At 40.0% G+C, this 26,012-nt stretch overlaps 1 protein-coding gene, 1 long non-coding RNA gene and 1 other non-coding gene across 3 annotated transcripts; all 3 read right to left on the bottom strand.

Annotated features, from left to right (window-relative positions):
- On the bottom strand, positions 1-82 carry trnal-uag (transfer RNA leucine (anticodon UAG)). Its single transcript has one exon. It is a non-coding gene; the product is annotated as a tRNA-Leu (tRNA).
- Positions 83-18,581: 18,499 nt separating this feature from the next.
- On the bottom strand, positions 18,582-21,638 carry LOC128634200 (uncharacterized). Its single transcript, XR_008397488.1, has 3 exons — positions 21,349-21,638; positions 21,001-21,141; positions 18,582-19,793 (listed from the first exon to the last, which is right to left on the bottom strand). It is a non-coding gene; the product is annotated as an uncharacterized LOC128634200 (long non-coding RNA).
- A 416-nt stretch (positions 21,639-22,054) lies between these two features.
- On the bottom strand, positions 22,055-25,643 carry LOC128634186 (heat shock factor protein 5-like). Its single transcript, XM_053684446.1, has 3 exons — positions 25,119-25,643; positions 23,143-23,647; positions 22,055-22,603 (listed from the first exon to the last, which is right to left on the bottom strand). The coding sequence occupies exons 2-3, from the start codon at positions 23,630-23,632 to the stop codon at positions 22,506-22,508; spliced, it is 588 nt and encodes a 195-aa protein (XP_053540421.1). The 5' UTR covers positions 23,633-23,647; positions 25,119-25,643; the 3' UTR covers positions 22,055-22,505.
- Positions 25,644-26,012: the final 369 nt, after the last annotated feature.

The raw sequence follows: 26,012 nt of genomic DNA on the forward strand, positions 1-26,012 counted from the left end.
TGGCAGCGGTGGGATTTGAACCCACGCCGCCGAAGAGACTGGAGCCTAAATCCAGCGCCTTGGACCACTCGGCCACGCTACCCGCAGGCTGGCGTGGTGGTAAACCCGTCCGTGGGAAGAAGGTGACCGGGTCATTCCGCCGGACAACAAGAAATCTGGCATGGGCGCGACAAAAGGGCTGTTGTGAGACTCGAGTGCCTTTCGCTTAACCGGCTCTGGCGGAGACATCTAACCATTTCCAGCTGAAGACAGAGCTAAGGCCTGGTCTTTTGGACGCGATTCGTCTAGGCTTAAGACGCCATGCTCCACGGTCACATCGGAGTTGTGTTTGCGGAAGAGCTCTTCTGCCATGACCTTACATCCCACTTACGGTGGTGCTTGAAAGTTTGTGAACCCTTTAGAGCTTTCTATACATCTTCATTACCGGGACCTAAAACATCGTAAGATCTTCACACAAGTATCAAAAGTAGATAAAGAGAACCTAATTACAGAAACCAGACAAAAACATTACAGATGGTCAGTTATTTATTGATGAAAATGATCCAGTATTGCATACCTGTGAGTGGCAAAAGTATGCGAACCTTTGCTTTCAGTATCTGGTGTGACCTCGGTGTGCAGCAACCACTGCAAACAAACGTTTCCGGTAACTGTTGAACAGTCCTGCACGTCAGCTTGGAGGAATTTTAGCCCATCCCTCATTACAGTCCAGTTTCGTCTCTAGGATGTGGGTGGGTTTCCTCACATGAGCTGCTTGCTTCAGGTCCTTCCGCAGCATTTCTACTGGATCAAGGTCAGGACCTTGACTTGGCCATTCCAAAACATTGACTTTATTCTTCTTTAACCATCCTTTGGTAGAACGACTTGTGTGCTTAGGGTTGTTGTCTTGCTGCGCGGCCCACTTTCCCCTTGAGATCCAGTTTACGGACAGATGTGCTGACATTTTCTTTTAGAATTTGCTGGTATGATTCAGAATGCATTGCTCCATCAATGATGGCAAGCCGTCCTGGCCCAGATGCAGCGAAACAGGCCCAAACTGCAACGCTACCACCACCATTTTTCAGAAATGGGATACGGGTCTTATGCTGGAATGCGGTGTTCTCCTTCCCCCAAACATAACCCTTCTCATTTAAACCAAAAAGTTCTAGTTTGGTCTCACCTGTCCACAAAACGTTTTTTCGAGTAGCCTTGGGTCTTGTCCATGTGATCTTTAGCAAACTGCATGCAGGAAGCAATGTTCTTTATGGAAAGCAGGGGCTTTCTCCTTGCCATCCTGCCATGCACACCACTGTTGTTCAGTGTACTCATTATGGTGGACTCAGGAACATTGACATTTGCCTACGCGAGAGAGGCCTTTAGTGGCTTAGAAGTTACCCTGGGATCCGTTGTGACCTCGTGGACAATTACATGTCTTGCTCTTGGAGTGATCTTTGTTGGCTGACCACGCCTGGGGAGGGTAACCATGCTCGTGAATTTCCTTCATTTGTACACAATCTGTCTGACTGTGGATTGGTGGAGTCCAGGCGCTTTAGAGATACTTTTTCATCAACTTTTGCATTTTAATGTAAACAATCATATTTCGTAATATTTTGGGTCAGAAACGTTTCATAGTACTATATTATGTGTAAATATGTGAAAAGAATCAAATTGGAGTAGATCGGGCAACTGATTATATGAGTTTGTTTGAAACACCACTTTCCTTTGCTCCTAGCGCCTTCTCGTTCGCTGTATAGCGTTTTGAGCGGATAAAGAGCACAAGTGTGTAAGGGGACACAGGATGAAAGTGAACTAGATTTGTTATTGTACTTTTGATGAAAAGTGACTTTCTAGACATAAAATGTCACTTTTTTCACCTTATCATACTTTTTCATCAACTTTTGCATTTTAATGTAAACAATCATATTTCGTAATATTTTGGGTCAGAAACATTTCATAGTACTATATTATGTCTAACTAACTTGAGACGTGAACTGATCAAATGTGACGTGACAAAAGAAGAACGACTCAGATCGGGAGGTGAACTAACAGACTGCTAATGCTAAGCAATTAATCAATCATTTCTGTTTCTCATAATTCGGCCTCGGTTGCATTAGCCTATAGTTTATTTTTTATTCCAAATGTGATCAATGTTTGCGTAAGTACTAGAGGTGTTGGGGAGTTTAACATGTAACATTTTAACTTTATTCTGCTGAAATGAACGAAATGATGCAAAAAAGAGTCGTTCATTTTGCTGAACGAGATTCAAAGATCCGAGTCAGTAAAATGACCCGAACTGTCTTGTGTTAAGTATGCAAGTCTTTGAACGTAATTTATATATATATATATATATATATATATATATATATAATAACCTCTCATTTTCTGATGCTCCTGCTTCCACTGTAATGCTCCCTGATTAGCTTTGCTTACAATATCAATATGTATATGAACCGCTGGCCATGAAATTTCTCAAGAGATTTGGTGAGAATCTATTACTCTGGTCCTGATCTTGCTTGTGTACACTGTTTATTACATTTTTGAATGACTTTTCTTTTCCTCATAGAATTACTTTAGGCACTGATAGAACTGTTCTGTAATGACGGAAGATCAGCGCAGAATTCACCAGACTTGTGTCGATGGACCTGAGCAAGTCCTTTTATGAGGGTCTTGACAAACACGCCTCAAAGCTGCTGTATTTGTACCGCTCGAGGCGCCATGCAGACATCGCAGAAAGGAGTGCCATACTGGAGAGCCTGGATAAAAATGTGAGTAGGTTTATTTCAAGTGTACTTGTTTTGTAAATACTGTGGTCATTTCCTTTCTTGCTATTTCTCTTGTCCTGCATAATTTGAATATAAAACATTTGTACTTTTGAGGGATCAAATCACAGGAAGAGGGTTGCAGTACTGCTGGGGCTGCCACTGTCCATGCGGGAGAATCCATCTCAGTTCTTACAGATCTGTGAGGTAAGTGTCTGTGAGGAAAGTAAGATGTTGGAAGATATTCGAATAATGGAAGTCCACGTATTGATATGGAGTATTGATATCCACGTATTGATGGAGTTTACCTTGTTTTATTTTCATGAGAGATGATGAATTTCAGGACGTTGTATTTTTTTTTTCCACCTTCTGATATTAATTCATCTTGTGTGATGACTAGTAAAGTTAAGATCGGTTCACTCATGCTGTTCTTAAGTCGCTGCGCTTGTGAGGATGTATGTGTGAAAGCACATTTTAAAGTTTGTCATTGTTTTTAATACAGCACACAGATTCTGAAGAAGAGTTAATCAAGGGCGTGACTGTTGGAATCAGTACAGTTGTGGATGACGCGATGGACCCTATTCCGTGTGACTGCAGTGATGTAGCCCTTGTAATGGAAGAAGTTGTCGTTCTACGCAATCTTGGTGATGTACCAAATGCATTTGTCAACTTGATGGGATTGCTTTATGCACGTAACATAAACTACCCCACAAACTTCAAATACACCTTTGAGGTGATTCAGAGGCTGTTCATGAACATCGGAGCTGATGCCTGCAGTGCACGAGTACATTCACTTAAAAATAATCTGCTCAAGTAGAGATGGTGTTATGCATTTCTTGTAAGAGAGATTTCATGTGGTGTTGTGTTGTGTATGTTACAGTTTCTATACCTAAGCAGCATGCCTTCAGTTTTGTTGTATATTTTCACCTGGGCAATTGAAATGTAATGTTAGGCAAAAACAGATTTCTGCTTGCTTTTTCTGTTTATTTTGAGAAATTCATGTAATTTCAAGTTCTGCTGACACCCGAGTCTGCTGACACGCACAGCCAAGCTCCGCCCATGCCCAAGGTTCACCTGGTAACCTCAGAGCCTCAGCTTCCCTGTTCAGCTGCGGTCGTCGCTCAGCTTCCCTGTTCAGCTGCGGTCGTCGCTCAGCCTCCCTACGCCGCCAAGAACACTGGGCAGTTTCCTGGCTCTGTTTGGGACATTCAGCCCAGGGGGCCGGGGCCGCCAATGAAGTGAGATGACTCATGGCACTCGGGAGGGGTTTCTGTCACGATTCCCCCTTGAAGCAGCGTGCTCTAAGCGTGAATGTGCGAGCACCTGCTTTTCTGTTGTTGACTGTAATGACATCTGGACACGTGTGTTTTGTTTATGTTTCTGTCTCCTCCCTGTTCTGTCATTGGCTGGGATTTCACGTGGGTCTGAATTGCTCTCAGCTGCTAGCGGTTTAGACGCTGATCATGTCCGCATATATACTGCGCGCCTCCCAGCACACAACGCGGAAGATTAAATGTTTAGAGTTAGTTTAGCTCGTATCATAGTCATAGTCATAGTCACGGTCCATGTTTAGAGTTAGTTCGCGCTGGATTATCCGCTTCCAGTCCCTCGTCATAGTTCGTTTCTTGTTTTGTTTATCGACCCTGTTTTCCGTGACCACGACCTAGATACCTGCCTTGCCCCGTGTACGCTTGTTTGCCAATCGCCTGATCTCTTGCATGTTTATGGATTACGTTTTGGATCACGTTTTGAATTTGTCTGCCTGTCCCTCTTTCAAATAAACAACTGTTCATCCTGCACTTGCATCCGTCCTATCTCTGCTCCGTCACGATACGTGACGGTGACCTGCTCCAATATGACATTTTGTACATAATATACTTTGCAGGTTTCTGATGTAAAATGATACGAAATAGGATTGTTTACATTAAAATCCATTATATGATGATAATGTATGATAAAGGGGAAAATGTGAGATTTGCAGTCTAGAAAGTCACTTTTTCTCAAAAGTGCCCTGACAAAGCGTGTTTTCATTCCTCCTGTGTGTGCAGACACACGGGGGCGCTACACTATACAGTGAGTTTCACGCCGCTGGGAGCAAGGGAAAATAGTTTTTCTAACAAATTCAGTATCATATGTTTCACATGTTCATGATTTAATATGATTCTTTGACATGTTTCTGACTCAATATTAGATGTTTAACTTGTTTACATAAAGCCCACCCCATTTCTCCAAAAGATGTTTTTTTATTATTATTTTATTTAATTAAGTTATTTTTATTTTTGCTCATGCAGTATAAAAGAACAAAGTAATGGTACTTCAAAAAAAAGGTAAATTGTTATTATATCAACAACAAAAAATCAAATGTAACAGATGTGCATTGTAAAGGTTTCAGCTCTACTCAGTGAAAATGGAGGGGACATAACAGGTCTTAATACAGATTATAACCCAGATCTAAGTCTAATCAACACTTACATCTAACCACAAAGTTACGTTGACACTGACGTGAGGAACAGATGCAGGAGTAACAGAAGTGGGTGGGCTTGTCGTAGTGCATGGTCTTCTTATAGGAGATCCTCACGGGGGTTGGTCTTATAGGAGATAGCCTCCTCACGGGGGTTGGTCTTCTTATAGGAGATAGCCTCCTCACGGGGGTTGGTCTTCTTATAGGAGATAGCCTCCTCACGGGGGTTGGTCTTCTTATAGGAGATAGCCTCCTCACGGGGGTTGGTCTTCTTATAGGAGATAGCCTCCTCACGGGGGTTGGTCTTCTTATAGGAGATAGCCTCCTCACGGGGGTTGGTCTTCTTATAGGAGATAGCCTCCTCACGGGGGTTGGTCTTCTTATAGGAGATAGCCTCCTCACGGGGGTTGGTCTTCTTATAGGAGATAGCCTCCTCACGGGGGTTGGTCTTCTTATAGGAGATAGCCTCCTCACGGGGGTTGGTCTTCTTATAGGAGATAGCCTCCTCACGGGGGTTGGTCTTCTTATAGGAGATAGCCTCCTCACGGGGGTTGGTCTTCTTATAGGAGATAGCCTCCTCACGGGGGTTGGTCTTCTTCTTAAAAGGGATGAGAATCTCAAAGGGGATGGGCTTATTACAGGAAAGGGTGTGATTCTTAGAGCAGATAGGCCTGGTAAAGGGGACGGGCTTCTCAAAGGACTTCTAAAAGGCACCTCATGCTCATCACCACCATTTTGCTCCTCCTCATGCTGGTCAGGCATGTGGACGTCATCCTCGTAGTCACTCTCCACGGTGTTGTAGTACAGCTCGTCGGCAGCAAACGGCGGATCAGAAGATGTATCCTCCCTCCGTGTTCCTGTATCAAAAGAGATGAAGAGACAGTGAGACACATCTGCACGTCTCGTAAAAGGAACCAGAAAATCCTCCCTCTAAACTGTCCTTTTCACAAAACGTATTTACACAAGTTAATGGTACATTACTGTCATCTTCCTATAACGGTGCATACATCCTCAGTATCTCCGTTATAGCTGCATGTAGAGGTGTTCGATACGGGTGTCACAGTGTCACGACTTCACTGTTAGTCACGGCATATAATCACACACTTACCTCACTGCTCACTTTCCCCCTTGCCAACAAACAGAATAAAACACATTTCTGTCTATTACTGTTTTTTTCTGATCTCTAACGGTTCTTATCCCTTTTATGTCCATCTGTGGCTCCCCAAAAACTCTTCCCACCCTCTTTCTCCTAAATCACACAACTCCTAACTTCATCACACATCGACGGCTATGAAGAACAAATCATCGCTGACCAGAATTAAACCAAACTACTTTATATTTTGCCTAAGCAGCACTGCACACTGGTCAGATTTATGGTTATTTATTTATTTATTGCTCAGTTAGCTGCATTTCCTCACAGCAGCGCTCTCTCTCTCTCTCTCTCTCTCTCTCTCTCTCTCTCTCTCTCTCTCTCTCTCTCTCGCTCTCTCTCTCTCAGCTTATAACAACTTTAACAATACTTTTCGTTCTCAAAAATATCTTAGAAACAAGAACAATTAGGAAATTTTATTTGCTTTAGTTAAATTCTATACGGTTATACTATTCACTGTAGCAAACTTTAGTTAAAATTTTAGTAAACTTTAATATAGAAATAGCTGACTTTTCTACCAAGTTAGTAAACACAAAACCAAACTGTTTCATATATCTGATTAAAATTTATATATATATATATATATATATATATATATATATATATATATATATATATATATATATATATATATATATATACACACACACACACACACACACAGTATCTCACAAAAGTGAGTACACCCCTCACATTTTTGTAATTATTTGATGATATCTTTTGATGTGACAACACTGAAGAAATGACACTTTGCTACAATGTAAAGTAGTGAGTGTACAGCTTGTGTAACAGTGTAAATTTGCTGTCCCCTCAAAATAACTCAACACACAGCCATTAATGTCTAAACCACTGGCAACAAAAGTGAGTACACCCCTAAGTGAAAATGTCCAAATTGGGTCCAAAGTGTCAATATTTTGTGTGGCCACCATTATTTTCCTGCACTGCCTTAACCCTCTTGGGCATGGAGTTCACCAGAGCTTCACAGGTTGCCACTGGAGTCCTCTTCCACTCCTCCATGACAAAATCACGGAGCTGGTGGACATTAGAGACCTTGTGCTCCTCCACCTTCCGTTTGAGGATGCCCCACAGATGCTCAATAGGGGTTAGGTCTGGAGACATGCTTGGCCAGTCCATCACCTTCACCCTCAGCTTCTTTAGCAAGGCAGTGGTCGTCTTGGAGGTGTGTTTGGGGTCGTTATCATGCTGGAATACATGCTGGGAGCATGCTCTGCTTCAGTATGTCACAGTACATGTTGGCATTCATGGTTCCCTCAATGAACTGTAGCTCCCCAGTGCCGGCAGCACTCATGCAGCCCCAGACCATGACATGTTTTTCAGTACAAACCTATAGTTATACATTTTTATTTCATATGTCTTCTACATTATCCAGTCAGTACAAAAAACATTTCAGATTCCTAAACATTAGTTTCCCAGCACAAAATTAAATGTTACAGAAAAATGTTTGTATGTCAGTAAAGAAAGCAGCATATTATGTAAGAGACACTTTTCAGACAAAAAAAAAAACAACATAATGAAGACTGCTGGGTTTTGCTGCAAAAATAAGAAACAAGTGCGACAGTCAAAGTCTCCAGAAGAACCGTGACTGGTTCTGCAAGATGCTCAATAAAACCTACATCTCATTTCCTTATAAAACTGCACTAATAGTATGGGAGACTACTATTTTTTAAGCAAAGGGTCATCACAACAAATATTTACTGTTTACTGATTTTTATATTATGTTTAAAAAATATAAAAACATTTCATTGGATTATTGTTGAAGCATGTTTGCTCTACAGCATTTCTTTGAATGTGACTTTTGTACAGTACGGTGTGTGTATATATGTACAGTACTGTGTGTATATATGTACAGTACTGTGTGTGTATATATGTACAGTACGGTGTGTGTATAAATGTACAGTACTGTGTGTGTATATATGTACAGTACTGTGTGTATATATGTACAGTACTGTGTGTATATATGTACAGTACTGTGTGTATATATGTACAGTACGGTGTGTGTATATATGTACAGTATGGTGTGTGTATATATGTACAGTACTGTGTGTATATATGTACAGTATGGTGTGTGTGTATATGTACAGTATGGTGTGTGTATATGTACAGTATGGTGTGTGTGTATATGTACAGTACGGTGTGTGTGTATATGTACAGTACGGTGTGTGTGTATATGTACAGTACGGTGTGTATATTTGTACAGTACGGTGTGTGTATTTGTACAGTATGGTATGTATATATATATATATATATATATATATATATATATATATATATATATATATGTCTGTACATTATACCTACGGTCTTGAAGGAAACATGAATTCTGCTCTCTACCAGAAAATCCTAAAAGAGAATTAGGATTCTCGGTCTTCAGTCCATAATATGAAAGTCAAGCGCTGCAAGACAATGATCCAAAGCATAGGAGTAAGTCCAAGTACTAGAAGTAAGTGAAAGTCTGATCTCCAGTTATTAGAAATGTTTGGTTGCAGTTATTGCTGCTAAAGGTGGCACAACCAGATTTTAAGTTTCAGGGGCAGTTCATTTTTCACGTTGCTGATAGCTGTAGCTGTTGGATAACTTTTTTAATAGTATTGTTTATAAAATTGATTATAAAATACTATTATTAACCTATAAAGCACTAAGTGGTCTCCGCCACTCCTACTTAGATCAAAAGATGCAGGCTACTTGACGTTACCTCGAATAGTGAAGGCTACAGCAGGGGGAAGAGCTTTCTCTTATAGAGCTCCACAGTTATGGAACAGTCTTCCTATTAATGTTCTGGACTCAGACACAGTCTCAGTGTTTAAGTCTAGGCTTAAAACATATTTGTTTACTCAAGCCTACCCTGACTCTATTATGCTAATTCACAGTCCTAATAATCTTTTCTCTCCCTCTCTCCTTCTGTCGAGCCACACATGAATTTATGGAGATACTAGAGATCCTGATCCTTTCTGCCTCTGGATGGAGCTCTCATCTACTCCAAATCCAGATTGCTGGGACTACGGCTGCTCCTAACGCCATACAGACTTCATATAAATCCATAATGAACTTTTTCACACTAACTGTTGTTGCCCAGATGAGGACGGGTTCCCTTCTGAGTCGGGTTCCTCTCAAGGTTTCTTCCTCTTAAAACATCTCAGGGAGTTTTTCCTCGCCACCGTCGCCACTCAGTGGCTTGCTCAGTTGGGATAAATTCGCACCTTTAATATCTGTATACCGTGTTGATATTTCTATAAAGCTGCTTTGAGACAATGTCTATTGTAAAAAGCGCTATACAAATAAAACTGAATTGAATTGAAATGAATTGTATTATATTTAATAGTATTTTATATCTATCTATTTATCTCTCTCTCTCACTCTCTCTCTCTCTCTCTCTCTCTCTCTCTCTCTCTCTCTCTATATATATATATATATATATATATATATATATATATATATATATATATATATATATATATATATATATATATAATATGCTGAATTTTTCAGTAAAAACATAAAAACCAAGCAGTCAGGCATTAGCATTGATGCATTCTGCCCCATCTGAGTCCTACTTTACTTTTACTGCTCCATGTGTCAGTTTTAGTCATGAAGCATTGTGATTTATCTAGCATGAAGTATCTTGTAAATAAGGTTTAGAAAAATGCTATATAAATAAAGATTTAATTACCACAGAGATTACATTTACAAATATTTAAGCGACGGTAAAAACATTTTGAAGATAGTCATAACAACCACTGTACTCACCTGTTTTTTCCCAATCTTTTTACCTGTTCCAATCCACTGTAACGACACTTTACTACGAAATTTATTCTTTAAATCATTATAATAATCATTATTAGTATGGTGGCTTAGTGGTTAGCACATTTGCCTAGCACTTCTGGGGATGGGGGTTCGACTCCTGCTTCCACCCTGTGTGTGTGGAGTTTGCATGTTCTCCCCGTGCTTCAGTGGTTTCCTCCGAGTACTCCAATTTCCTCCCCAAGTTCAAATAGATTAGATTCCACTTTATTGTCATTAAGCAGTTTGTGTGAGATTGTTCACATTCACCCCATTAATTATTTGCAATATACCACAAGTTACATGTTCAACAGGATGTTGTATCATCTGACTTTCCTGAAGATCATTTGAAGAAGAAAACCATGTTCTGTAATTTAAAAATTTTTTATAACAAAACTTAACCCTATTGCGTTCAACCCTGTTTCTCATTTAAGAGCAAAATGCAGCCATTTTCTGCAAAGAAACATGATAAAAATGAGATTGATGCCCGAGATGGATGAACCTTTTTGTGAATGATTAAATGCATGTTTTCTTATATTCACTCTTCATTCATTTATTCATTCATCTTCAGTAAACGCTGCATCATGATCGGGGTCGAGGTGGGTCCGGAGCCTATCCTGGGAACACTGTGCGTGAAGTGGGAGAAGTCATCCTGGACGGAATAACAGACCAGCACAGGGCACCACGCACACACGTACAGTGCATATGCATTAATATCAATTTAGCTATAACCAACCCAACTATTTGTATGTTTTCAGTCAGTGGGAGGAAACCAAAGAACCCAGAGGAAACCCACACAAACACAAAAACAAGAGAATATGCAAAACTCAAGACCCAGACAACAACCCAAGCTCAGGATTGAACTCAGGCCCTGGGGAGGTGAGGAGGTTGTCTAGGTTGTTTCTAGACAACCTATCCTACAGGGTCACGGGGAACCTGGACCTGGATGGTGGATGACAGGGTGCCAGTCCATCGCAGGACACAATTACACACACACACACACACACACACACACACACACACACACACACACACACACACACACACACACACACACACACACACACACACACACACACACACACACATTCATACACTACAGACACTTTAGACATGCCAATCAGCCTACCATGCATGACTTTGGACTGGGGCAGGAAACCGGAGTACCCGGAGGAAACCTCCACCGCACGGGGAGAACAGGCAAGCTCCGCACACACAGGGCAGCGGCAGGAAACGAACCCCCCCCGACCCTGGAGGTGTGAGGCAAACCCTCCGCCTAGCGTTACAAGGGTTAAATGCACCACAATCATGAAATCAGCCCGACCCTAGATAGTATACAGTGTGTACTTGAGTATGTAGTACCTTAGTGTTCAATTTGAAACGTTACCTAACTTTTTTATCTTGAACAGAAATGACAAATAAGTAGCACAATATTTCATGTCACTGAACTGCACCAAAACAGCACCCACAGGAAGCACCATATACAGTAAAACCACAACTGAAAGGAAAAACAAGTGTCCAGTAGCCCACCCTTCATTTTTTTGGTAAATTTAATACATCATCCGAGTCTCAGAAGTACAACGCATCTCACTAAACTTCCCAGTGTGAGCACACCACTCGCACTAAAAGTATCCAAAGTGACACAGCATTAGTAATATGTTTTGGATGGAATGGAGTACATACTTGAGGTAACTTCTGCCAAAATGACTGATTATAACTTCTAAATATTAATTACTACATATGTTTCCATTGACTGGTTTTCAGAAATGGCAAGAGAACATGCATTTCCATCAACTAATGGTTATGTAGAATATCCTGAAAAGAAAGTGACACAATAATGTGAGCAGTACAAGGCAGCTGGTCATAGAGACACAGGAGCACACACACTTGCTGGCACTATTTACTCAGAAATGTGCCTTTTAATGCTTGATTCGCCTCAGTTGTTTCACACCACCCCATCGTAGATCATTTTCCTATAAAAGCACACCAGAACGTTTTATACCTTAATTATGACAATTTTCTCCTCCTCAGCCAAGAGTCAAAATAAATAAATAAATTACATACTTTTTAAAAATATAATAAATAATAAACTTAATATTAACATGTTTTCCAAATATCCGTTCATAGATTTAAAAAATTGTGACGATAAAACCACCAGGATTGAAGAAATATGGCCGTGGATGCAACTCAAGTGTGATAGTATGTAACAGCTGATAGTGATGCTCTGTGGTATGGAGTGTTTATAAGAAGACGGACAGGACATTAAAAAAGTTCACAACCAATAAAATTTATCCAGGTATATAATTACAATTATGTACATTATCCTGTAACAAGGAAATATTAAAATAGACATATTTTTAGAACCATCGTTCAAAAGGCGTGTTGTAAAAAATAGGTTTTGTTGTGATCTCACATTAAAACTGTAAAAGTATGCTTTCTTTTTCTAACGAGAAGACGCATCAATGCGGTTTTCTCTCAATGTGTGCGAGACACAACGGGCAACATGGAGGAAGTGAGTGTTACTAAGAAGACGACAACGTTGACCGTACACTCGTATATGTCCTATCTGAATCCTCTCTGGGGGTTGGGGTTTATTAAGTCATAATGTAAGTGCCTGTCTTAATGATCTGTTCTTCTTTTTTGATCATGATCCTCTTGACATTCATCATGCCTTGTTGAGTGAATTCTGATGCTATTTCAGTCTCATCCATGTCATATCACTCTCTAGTGCATATAACTCCTTTGCTGCTGTTCAATGATGGGTGATTAAACGCCTTTATCGGTACATTTGCCAGCATATTTGCACGCATGATGTTTTCAACATGGCTTTTCTTGGAGCATTCTACTAGGATTTGTCCGGATCCTAGCTTTTTTAACATCTTTAACTGCTTCTGCTATGCCTGTAATGATTTTCTGTATTGCAAATGGAGACAATTTTGTAAGAGGCATGTCTGTTGTTTGTGACCCTAGCAGTATAAATCTCTGCCAGTTTTCACTCTTTTGAAAGTAAATACATCCAGTTCCTGAATCATCATCCTATGTGAACGTGGACCTGGACAGGGCGCCAGTCCATCGCAGGGCACAATCACATACACACGCGCACACACACACACACACACACACACACACACACACACACACACACACACACACACACACACACACACACACACACACACACACTACGGACACTTTGGACATGCCAATCAGCACTGGGGGAGGAAACCGGAGTACCCGGAGGAAACCCCCACAGCACGGGGAGAACAGGCAAGCTCTGCACACACAGGGCAGCGGCAGGAAACGAACCCCCGACCCTGGAGGTGTGAGGCAAACCCTCTGCCTAGCGTTACAAGGGTTAAATTCACCACAATCATGAAATCAGCCCGAACCTAGATAGTATACCATGTGTACTTCAGTATGTAGTACCTTAGTGTTCAATTTGAAACGTTACCTAACTTTTTTTATCTTAAACAGAAATGACAAATAAGCACAATATTTCATGTCATTGAAATCCTTAAATTTATCACCGAGTGCTTTTCCACACGTGTGCGCTGGAGCTTTCGACCAATCAGAGTGATGCATGCACTGCTGTAGTGATTTGTAATTATTTATAAACACTAAATGTATATGATGTTGCTATTCGACGCAATGATGAAAATCACATCACTGAGGGGTTTACATCCATCCATCCATCTTCTATACCACTTATCCTACAAGGGAACCTGGAGCCTATCCCAGGGAGCATCAACCATAAGGCGGGATACACCCTGGATGCGGGGCACATACACATATACATTCACACACCCATTCATACACTTTGGACATGCCAATGAGTCTACCATGCTTGTCTTTGGACTGGGTGAGGACACCAGAGTACCCAGAGGAACAAATCTTTAATATGTTTCGGGAACAACGAGAGTTGTCTCAAAGTGTGATTCATTCATATTCAACGAATCTTTAATATGATTCGGGAACAACGAGTTACCTCGGAGTGATTCGTCCATTTTCAACGAATCTTTAATATGATTTGGGAGCAACGAGAGTTGTCTCAAAGTGTGATTCAATCATATTCAACGAATCTTTAATATGATTCGGGAACAACGAGTTACCTCGGAGTGATTCGTCCATTTTCAACGAATCTTTAATATGATTCGGGAACAACGAGAGTTGTCTCAATGTGTGATTCATTCATATTCAACGAATCTTTAATATGATTCGGGAACAACGAGTTACCTCGGAGTGATTCGTTCATTTTCAACGAATCTTTAATATGATTCGGGAACAACGAGAGTTGTCTCAAGGTGTGATTCATTTATTTTCAACAAATCTTTAATATGACTCGGGAACAAAAAGCTGTCTCAGTGAGTGATTCGTTCATTTTCAATGAATCTTTAATTTGACTCGGGAATAACGAGTGTCTCAATGTGTGATTCGTTCATTTTCAACGAATCTTTAATATGACTTGGGAATAACGAGTGTTGTCTCAACGTGTGATTCTTCTCGTCATCCCAGCGTGTCCCTCAATCAACCACAACATCACTGTACAGCTCGGCTCACTCACACTCATGCCAACCAGGACGGCCAGGAACCTTGGGGTGATTCTTGATAATGGCTTGACCTTTGCAGACCATATCTCAGCAACTGCAAGGTCCTGTAGGTTCATCCTTTACAACATCAAGAAAATCCGACCCTACATCACCAAACAGGCTACACAGATTCTAGTCCAGGCTCTTGGCTCTTGTTATCTCTAAACTGGACTACTGCAACTCACTGCTTTCAGGCCTCCCAGCCAGCTCCATCAACCCCTTCAGATGATTCAGAATGCTGCAGCGCGCCTCGTCTTCAACCAGTCCAAGAGAACCCATGTCACACCCCTCTTCATCTCCCTCCACTGGCTTGCTGTAGCTGCCCGCATCAGGTTCAAGGCCTTGATGCTCACCTACAAGACCTTGTCAGGAACAGCACCCTCCTACCTCAACTCTCTCCTGAAGGCCTACGTTCCCTCTCGCAATCTGCGCTCGATTAGCGACCGACGTTTAGCAGTTCCAACTCAGCGTGGCGCTAGGTCCCTTTCCAAAGCCTTCACTCTAACTGTTCCTCAGTGGTGGAATGCACTCCCAATATCAATCCGGACTGCAGAATCTCTCACCATCTTCAAAAAACAACTAAAGACCCACCTCTTCAATGAACACCTAACAAACTCATAAAATAAATAAATAAATAAATAAATAAATAAATAATGCACTTATACCTCTTCTCTGCACTTTGCTTCTTCTGGAATTCAATTAATAGATCTCGTATGGTAGCACTTATTGTATTGTTCTCTGCTTGATATCGCTCTGCTTGTATCTTTCTCATTTGTAAGTCGCTTTGGAGAAAAGCGTCTGCTAAGTGAATAAATGTAATGTAAGGTAAATGATTTTCAACAAATCTTTAATGTGACTCGGGAACAGCAAGTTGTCTCAGTGAGTGATTCGTTCATTTTCAACAAATCTTTAATATGAATCGGGAACAACGAGTTGTCTCAGAGAGTGATTCGTTCATTTTCAAGGAATCTTTAATATGATTCGGGAACAACGAGCTGTCTCAAAGTGTCATTCGTTCATTTTCAAGGAATCTTTAATATGATTCGGGAACAACGAGTTGTCTCAAAGTGTGATTCGTTCATTTTCAACGAATCTTTTATATGATTCGGGAACAACAAGTTGTCTCAGAGAGTGATTCGTTCATTTTCAAGGAATCTTTAATATGATTCGGGAACAACGAGCTGTCTCAAAGTGTGATTCGTTCATTTTCAAGGAATCTTTAATATGATTCGGGAACAACGAGGTGTCTCAGAGTGTGATTCGTTCATTTTCAACGAATCTTTAATATGATTCGGGAACAACGAGTTGTCTTTGAGTGATTCGTCCATTTTCAACAAATCTTTTATATGATTCGGGAACAACGAGTTGTCTCAGAGAGTGATTTGTTCATTTTCAACGAATCTTTAATATGACTCGGGAACAACGAGTTGTCTTTGAGTGATTCGTTCATTTTCAACAAATCTTTAATATGACTCGGGAACAACGAGTTGTCTCAGAGAGTGATTCGTTCCTTTTCAATTAATCTTTTATATGATTCGGGAACAACGAGTTGTCTCAAAGTGTGATTCGTTCATTTTCAACGAATCTTTAATATGACCCGTGAACAACGAGTTGTCTCAGAGAGTGATTTGTTCATTTTCAACAAATCTTTTATATGATTCGGGAAGAACGAGTTGTCTCAGAGAGTGATTCGTTCATTTTCAAGGAATCTTTAATATGATTCGTGAACAACGAGCTGTCTCAAAGTGTGATTCGTTCATTTTCAAGGAATCTTTAATATGATTCGGGAACAACGAGCTGTCTCAAAGTGTGATTCGTTCATTTTCAACGAATCTTTTATATGATTCAGGAAAAACGAGTTGTCTCAGAGAGTGATTCGTTCATTTTCAAGGAATCTTTAATATGATTCGGGAACAACGAGCTGTCTCAAAGTGTCATTCGTTCATTTTCAAGGAATCTTTAATATGATTCGGGAACAACGAGGTGTCTCAAAGTGTGATTCGTTCATTTTCAACAAATCTTTTATATGATTCGGGAACAACGAGTTGTCTCAGAGAGTGATTCGTTCATTTTCAACGAATCTTTAATATGATTCGGGAACAAGGAGCTGTCTCAAAGTGTGATTCGTTCATTTTCAACGAATCTTTATATGATTCAGGAACAACGAGTTGTCTTTGAGTGATTCGTCCATTTTCAACAAATCTTTTATATGATTCAGGAACAACGAGTTGTCTCAGAGAGTGATTCGTTCATTTTCAACAAATCTTTAATATGATTCGGGAACAACGAGTTGTCTTTGAGTGATTCGTTCATTTTCAACGAATCTTTAATATGACTCGGGAACAACGAGTTGTCTCAGAGAGTAATTCGTTCCTTTTCAATTAATCTTTCATATGATTCGGGACCAACGAGTTGTCTCAAAGTGTGATTCGTTCATTTTCAACGAATCTTTAATATGACCCGGGAACAACGAGTTGTCTCAGAGAGTGATTTGTTCATTTTCAACAAATCTTTTATATGATTCGTGAACAACGAGTTGTCTTTGAGTGATTCGTTCATATTCAACGAATCTTTTATATGATTCGTGAACAACTAGTTGTCTTTGAGTGATTCGTTCATTTTCAACAAATCTTTAATATGACTCGGGATCAACGAGTTGTCTTTGAGTGATTCGTTCATTTTCAACGAATCTTTAATATGACTCGGGAACAACGAGTTGTCTCAAAGTGTGATTCGTTCAATTTCAACGAATCTTTAATATGACTCAGGAACAACGAGTTGTCTCAGAGAGTAATTCGTTCATTTTCAATTAATCTTTTATATGATTCGGGAACAACGAGTTGTCTCAAAGTGTGATTCGTTCATTTTCAACGAATCTTTAATATGACCCGGGAACAACGAGTTGTCTCAGAGAGTGATTTGTTCATTTTCAACGAATCTTTAATATGACTCGGGAACAACGAGGTGTCTCAGAGAGTGATTCGTTCCTTTTCAATTAATCTTTTATATGATTCGGGAACAACGAGTTGTCTCAAAGTGTGATTCGTTCATTTTCAACGAATCTTTAATATGACTCGGGAACAACGAGTTGTCTCAGAGAGTGATTCGTTCATTTTCAACGAATCTTTAATATGATTCGGGAACAACGAGCTGTCTCAAAGTGTGATTCGTTCATTTTCAACAAATCTTTAATATGACTCGGGAACAACGAGTTGTCTTTGAGTGATTCGTTCATTTTCAACGAATCTTTAATATGACTCGGGAACAACGAGTTGTCTCAAAGTGTGATTCGTTCAATTTCAACGAATCTTTAATATGACTCGGGAACACCGAGTTGTCTCAGAGTGATTTGTTCGTTTTCAACTAATCTTTAATATGATTCGGGACCAACGAGTTGTCTCGGATTGATTCGTTCATTTTCAAGAATCTTTAATATGACTCGGGAACAACAAGTTGTCTCTGAGTGATTCGTTCATTTTGAATAAAACTTTAATATGACTCGGGAACCACGAGTGATTCGTTCATTTTTGACCGTGCATGCGCAGCATCTCCATAGGTTCTGTACCGGAACCAGAAATGATTAGTTCACCTCAGGAGTAATATAATTTCCATAGTTCCCATTTGTGTTAGTCCAGAGTTTTGATGACTAAATGCGGAATGAGTGTGTCTAAAGTTTTGATGTGTAGTTCATGTCAAACAGTTTTTACTTGTGCTTATCTGATGGCTAATATGTAGGCACAATGTAGTGTGGCAACTGAAATGTTCCATGACAAGCTGCATTTTGTTGTTGTTGTTGTTGTTGTTGTTGTATGAACTTCAAGAGAAAATAAAAATGAGAGGCTGGTGGGGGATCGACTGTTTATAGGTCTTACAACACAAGTGATAAGAAACTACTTTGTTTCTCAGACTTTCTACAACACAGCTATAAACAGATAAACAGGTATGTGTTGTTCCTTAATAAATAAAAACTGCTGTAGTATAAGAGGAATAAAGCACTTCAGGACATGCTGTTAAAAGAAATAATTCACTTTATTGGTAACAGTTACTTCTCTACATGTCAGGCAGCATAAAAAAGACTAAAACAGTATGCCTGAAATGAATAGATAAAAAAGATAAGATATTAAAAAATAAACAAGAAATCTTCCTAACATTTATAACATTCAGGTCTAAAAAAATGTGAAACACAAAATCATCTTATTATTACAACAAATAATCTAGAGAGCTATAGAGCTACAACACTAAAACATCACTAAAACAGCTCCAACTGTTTGCCCTTCAACAAGGTTATACTTCATTAAATAAGAGCTTCAGGAGAACAGGCCGCTCTTAGCACAGGCAAATATTTGCAGTTTTCCTGTGGTGTGTGTACCTGTCAGTGTGCTGGTCTACACAGAGTCGTAGATATTGTTCCAGCGGCTAACACCGGCCACATGGGTGTTTATGTTTCTTACTCATATAGCAACACAAAGGTGTCGTATTCGTGCCAGAGTATAATAATGAACCCTTTCATGCATCGATCCCATATCTTTATTTTTTGACTTAAAACTGCATGATATATGAAATTTGATTTTGTTTAAATATCTAAATATCACATTTCTAAATAAACGGCTTGTAAATGAGGAAAAAAGACTAAAACAGTATGCCTGAAACGAATAAATAAAAAAGATAAGATATTAAAAAAAAAAAAAAAAATCTTCCTAACATTTATAACATTCAGGTCTAAAAAATGTGAAACACAATTCTCCTTCTTATTATTATTACAACAAATAATCTAGAGAGCTGTAGGATTACATTAATTTACAGTAATGCTCTCAAGTGACTTGGACATAATTTACATCTTATATTTTCCTAAAATACACATAAAAACTATAAACTGTCATTCAATCAAATGTCTATTTTACAAATGATTTTTTTTTGTATCGACTGCATTCAGTCTCTGTCTCTTTGATTCATTTTGTTTGGCAGATTATTTTTCGTAGCACCACTACGGGTTCGTATCACCCACTCAAGCTGTCTTAACAGGTGAGTGATAGCTGCAGCAACGTCCGGACATCAACTTCATCCTGAATAAATCAAATATATAGAAAACAACATTAACGCTTCACATTACACAAACATACGGTAGGGTGCGTCTCGATCAGCTCCCTCGATCCCTAGGTGGTGGATCAGTATATGGTGTACATGAGCTCGGGCACTGGTAAAGACCCTGACTCACTACACATTAGGACACTGGTGACTCAGTTTCCGGTAACATGACTACGTACTCGCGCTGTAAAACATCACCACTGGCACGTAACCTCAACATGCAGGACGGACGTCTTTCTAACATTATATGTCATATTCATCTGTCTGTCATGGTACTTCAAGTAGGATCGTAGACTAGTTAGTAGAGTTTTAAAAAATCATTAAAGTCGTTAGACTCAAATAAACAATATATAGAACGTCAAATAAAGTTAAAAATCGCTAACGTAAGTAACCATTTGAGATCTACAACAACAGCGTTCGTCCGCCACATTGTTCGATCTGAGAGGCTTCTGAAATCATGGCCTCATTTTCAGTAAGGGAAAATAGTGAACATCTAAGCTCCTTGGTTTTCGTGGTGCATTGTGGGATTTTTCAGGGAGCGAACGTGCCAGTGCACACTGGTAGGATTTCGCAATTGAGACAGTCCTTCAAATGGTCCACTCCCTGATCAGTGTCCTGACTACGGACCTGTGGAGCTGATTGAGACGCACCCATAAACTCAAATCCATTACCTCACAAACAAGTCTATAAGCTTCTGACTGCAAATTCGTGACAAAAGAAAAAGTTTTGTTCAGTCATGTGCTGATTATTTTACAACAGGAGCAAGAACAGAAATAAGGAATGAATATAATGAATAATACGGATTAACAATGGTGGCTACACACTGATTTATACCGCACACATTTTATGGTTACACTATGGTGTCAGTGTTTTTCCGTACCTACGGAATTTACACCACATACAGTGCCCTCCACTAATATTGGCACCCTTGGTAAATATAAGCAAGGAAGGCTGAACAAAAGGTCAAAAGGCTCAACAATAAAGACACATTTTCGCAGCATCCTTTACTCATATTTACCAAGGGTGCCAATATTAGTGGAGGGCACTGTATGTTCTTGAACCGTGTGAACAGTTCTTGGTTCTGGATTCCGATTATTGGACCTTATGGTACTACGGCAGCTGACTACACTGTAAGCACAGATACACACTCGGGGCTGTTCTTGATGGGAAATCATCTAATCTGACCTGCATGTCCAACGCCAGCTCTAATATAGCGTCCAGTTCCTCTTTCTCTATGCCCAGGTCACTCGTCCTGGACTCTGGAACATCACCTGCTCTCCAGTATGGATCCTGATCGATCGGGTCAGCGTATCCGACTGAGTAGTCCTGAGCAATGAGTGGGAGAATTCATATTAATATTATTTACACACCGAGGTTTTACTTTTAACTGTTTGACTGTTCTCCCAGCATTCCCTTCATACTGCAACATGTACCATCAAACCTTAACATGCCTACACTGGCTAAAATAACGACACTAGCCGTTTTTAGTGATCAGAACAGTACATAAACTTAAGAAGGTTTCTCGGTTCTTACAGGGTGATAGCCACTAGGAGAGCAGGAAGCAGCTGGTTGTTGAGAGCATGGCACTGTTGAATCCAAGACGTCTGGGCTACAGCGCTGATACACTGGGGGTGGGAAACATTGAAGGTTAATAAAGCATTCATTTCTTGGTAAGACATAAACAACACATCACTAAGATAGATTATTCAGGAACCATATCACAGCTCCTGCAGCCCCTCTGCACACAGTTTTTTGTTCATTCTTTGCAAGGCATTGTGGGACTTCCTGCTTATAGGTACAGACTAATGACATGAAGGACAATCATGTTGTGACACTGGACTGTAATGATGTTGATACCCCGCTCCTGTACACTCCCACAGCCCTTTTAATTTTATGCTGAGAAGTTTGAGCTGGTGAAAGGGGACACATCCAAGTAAAATATTAGCTGCTAGATAGATATTATTAGCTGTTAATAGATAGTGAAATCCGGCATGCGCATGTTGTGGGCTTTTATTTATTTTTGTTTACAGCATTTATTTTCTTTTCTAACTTTAGAACTACGTTGTTCAGGCATTAAACATATAACAGTTGTTAGAATGACTCACTAGAAGACTCTGAATCTCTGAATTATGCGCTGAAGGTTTAACATCAAAACATAGAATCACATCGATATCATTATCTTCATTTTTATCTGTTAAAAATGGACAAAATATAGATAGACAGATAGATAGATAGATAGATAGACAGACAGACAGACAGACAGACAGATAGATAGATAGATAGATAGACAGATGATAGATAGATAGACAGACAGACAGATAAACAGATAGACAGACAGACAGACAGAACGACAGACAGATAGATAGACAGATAGATAGACAGATGATAGATAGATAGATAGACAGACAGATAAACAGACAGATAGATAGATAGATAGATAGATAGATAGATAGATAGATAGATAGATAGATAGATAGAAACACCAACACTGAAATTGTGAAACAATGGACTGGGCTTCATCCTAAATTGCATACAATTAAACTACACGTCAGAATAATGCACTATTGCACTATACTACTGTATTTACTAAAGTAGCGTGCAGATCGAATGCTTATACTAATTCAGGCTGAGCTCACAGCTATTATAAAGGGGTCAAAATGTATTAAATCATCACCTGGTGTGTAAAACCCCTACTGTGAGTGATGAGGTGTGTTGCTCCTCTGCTCCTGCTGAGGGACATTACAGGGATGGTGGTAAGGGGTTCCCTGATGTTCAAGCAAGACTGAACCTGAACAGATAGAGACAAGTCAAGTGTTGATAAACTAAAACTACAGATGATGACCGAGGCCGCAAAGTTATCTAGCTGGCACTGTACTAGCAAAACGACGTACGCTTTCTCATCATATTTGTCTATTTTCTCTTTTTTTCTACACATTCCTATATATGCATAATCTTTTTTTTTTATTTTGAGGCTAATGGATTCCTCTATCCAGTCTTTGGAAGGACATGGGCTAAAATGTTTCCAGATTTAAAGAATGCGCACAGTGGCGGAGAAACCTGTAGACTAGGGTTGAGGTGGGTTTCTTCCAGGTTCCAGGTTATAAGTGGAGTGTTCATGGTAAATTGGCACTATGTGTGAACGAGTGTGTTAATGTGTGTGTGCGCACGGTGCTTTGCGATGAACTGGCGTCCCATTCAGGGTGCCCAGTTTTCTCTGGATAGGCCCTGGATCCGTCATGACCCTGACCAGGCTAAAGTTGTTACTGAAGTGAATGAATGAATATATTCTGTCTATTCTTTTCATCTGCTTGTTGAAACACTACCAACCTGTTCTCATTAAGCCAGAGGTTTCCTGTGCTGAATTCTGCATCACGTGATAGAAACGTCTGGGCGTCCTGCCCGTCACCTTTAAGCTGGCGAGCTTGGCCTTATTGAGAGGCGTGCGTCGCTTTATATCGAGCAGGAGCTCGGGCTTATCCCGTTTGAAGTACGGGTTTTGAAAATGGTGCAGTTGGGCTTTAATCGAAGAGTTGTACGACTGCTTGTCCGAGATGTTCGTGCGTTGTTTTTTGAAGCCGTACAGGTTCAGCTGGCGAACGAAACTTATGAAGTCAGTTGTCCTGAAGTACTCAGACAAATGTGTGGGTTGGGACAATAGCACTTCGGCTTCGAATGTTTCCTGATGAACAAGTATCCCTTCCCCGCTGTCGTCCCACCAGACTGAGCAAATCTGGGGATCGTTCACCAAACGCCACAACTTTCCAGGGAAGTAGTTGGGGTTGATGAAGGTGCCAAAAGTTGCATCAGTGTTTTCCATATCAGCTAAAAAGATCTGTAGCCAGAAGGGAGAAAAAAAGGAGACTGAATGTAGCAATTACTCTCTAGCACTAACTAGATAGTAGGTGGCTAGCTAACACATAACACATTCATCTTCAGTAACAGCTGAAAATCACTAACAATAACAAGCTATAGCATTAATGTTGTCAAAATTGACCGTTAGAGCTGTCAAGCAACCTGGACGTAGCCTAAATAATCAAACAAAAACAGACCCAAAGTAATTTCTAAGAGCCACATGATCACGTGTGAAATATTTCCCATATGTGAGATCATACACCTGCTATGTGGTTCCTTTTGATAGTTCTCTGATCCCTTATCGCTTCTCAGAGCCGTTAAAACTGGTCAGGAACCGTTACGCACACGCACCGGCCTCGAGCGTTTAAATTCAGGAGACTGGGCAGGTGGAGGCGCCGGACAAATCCATGAATATCCAATGAGCTCGCGTGGATTTATCCAGTCAGAGTAACCCGTGCCTGTGACGTCGTTCGATCCCAAAGTAAAGTCTTGGTGTATTAACGTGTATCGGAAAATAGTGACGACGCTATTCTGCATATTTTGTAGGAGAAACGGTGAACGTTTAGGTCAGCAGCGGCAAACGTACCGCCCGCGGGGTCTCTGTTATTCCTCAAGCAGGAAAAAAAAACTTTAGGCCAAAAATTATGACAAAATGTGCTAATATATAACTCTTCATTAGCAAACCAAAAATGTGAAGCTGTGGCCTTGTGTCTCTCCAACGAACTTAGGGCTTTCACAGCAACGGGGATGAATACTTATGAAATAACAACTGTAATGTTTTTGTTGTTTAAGTAATGTTTTGTTTTGTAAATATTTTTAACAAATTGTGATTTTATTGTATTACGTATTATTTTAGTGTGTACTGATCCCCCACTTTAATATAAAAGTCAGTTCCAGGTTCCAGGTTGTAACACTACAATATGGTAAACCCATAATCCGGAAAATTTTGATGGAATTGCTGTCTGTTTTTCTTTTTCTTTTTATGTATGTGGGCTCATCACTCAGGTGTGATGATATCAACCTATGACAAAACAATGCTGTGCCGTACGCTTTTAACTTTTCAGTGGATATTATAGAAATTCCCGAGTTCTTAACAGACTGTAATGATTGATTGAGAAATATAAAATGTATATCCATTTTCTATACCGCTTTACTACTGGGTGTCGGGAAAGCTGGAGCATCGGGCACCAGGAGGGGTACACCTGTGAGGGAAATGATTCATTTTTACTTTGTAATAGTGTTGTTCTTGTTCTGTTTCATTCTCATCAGAGGATAAGGCCTAAGAAGGCCATGTCATGTCACTTAGATCGGTACACAAAAGTGTGTCGTGCTCTGCGTTTCATATCTACAGTAGTGGTTCAGCACAAGCGCTTCAGAGCGCTCTCATTAATCTATCCTGCTTCATTCTATCCTGTTTTAACCATCTTTCTGTAATAAACCTTTTTTTTTACCTTCAGAGGACGTCAGAGGTCTGTGAGTGTTTCTTTGATGATTTCCACAACAATTTGGTCTCCTGGTTGGGCTGTGTGCGTCTTCTCAGGTTTTGTGGACAACAATGATCACTGACCGGTTTGAATCAAAACAAATTTGTAATTTAGAATTTGATGTCATGGGTCGTGATGTCATCGTGTGTTGATGTCATGGTGTATTGCTGTCTGTATGGAAGGGAGTCAATCAGTGCGTTTACATGGACAACAATACTCCACTATTAACCCGATTAAGACAATACTCTGATTAATAAACTACCATGTAAACATGTATATGTAGTGCATGTATATACCTATGAAATGCCATATATTCAGATATATTGAGATATTGCTAAATATCACAATATGTAAATATGTGTGTGTACCACATTCAGTGTTTATTTATCTATTTTATTTTTTAATGTGAATGCGAGAATAAAGAGCGGGAGGTGCGTGGTGTTACAAGAGCAAAAACTGTGAGAGAGAACTTAATTAAGTGCTGGCGCACTGCGTAGTGATGTCTCGTTCGTGAAGGAATCGTTCATTTTGAACGAATCTTTAATATGATTCGGGAACAGCGAGTTGTCTCAGAGAGTGAGCCGTTAATTTTTGAACGCGCATGCGCAGCCACATCCCCATAGGTTCTGTACCGGAAACAGAAATGATTAGTTCACCTCTGGAGTCTTTGGTTCGAGTCGTTCGTTCATCACTTCACAGCCCCACTGCATTCAGAATATGGGGCAGTCACGTGATGAACGAATACCTCGAGCCTGAAGACTTGAGACGTGAACTGATCAAATGTGACGTGACAAAAGAAGAACGACTCGGATCGGGAAGTGAACTAACAGACTGCTAATGCTAAGCAATTAATCAATCATT

This window comes from Ictalurus punctatus, chromosome 12 (assembly GCF_001660625.3).
Source record: "Ictalurus punctatus breed USDA103 chromosome 12, Coco_2.0, whole genome shotgun sequence".
Lineage (NCBI taxonomy): Eukaryota > Metazoa > Chordata > Actinopteri > Siluriformes > Ictaluridae > Ictalurus > Ictalurus punctatus.

What these genes read in the sequence shown, in the direction of transcription:
- LOC128634186 (XM_053684446.1), bottom strand. Translation starts at nt 23,632, where the DNA reads ATGGAAAACACTGATGCAACTTTTGGCACCTTCATCAACCCCAACTAC. An exon ending in CTCTGGCTTAATGAGAACAG is followed by an intron (nt 22,604 to 23,142) that starts GTTGGTAGTGTT and finishes CTATCTGTTCAG; the next exon opens with GTTCAGTCTTGCTTGAACAT.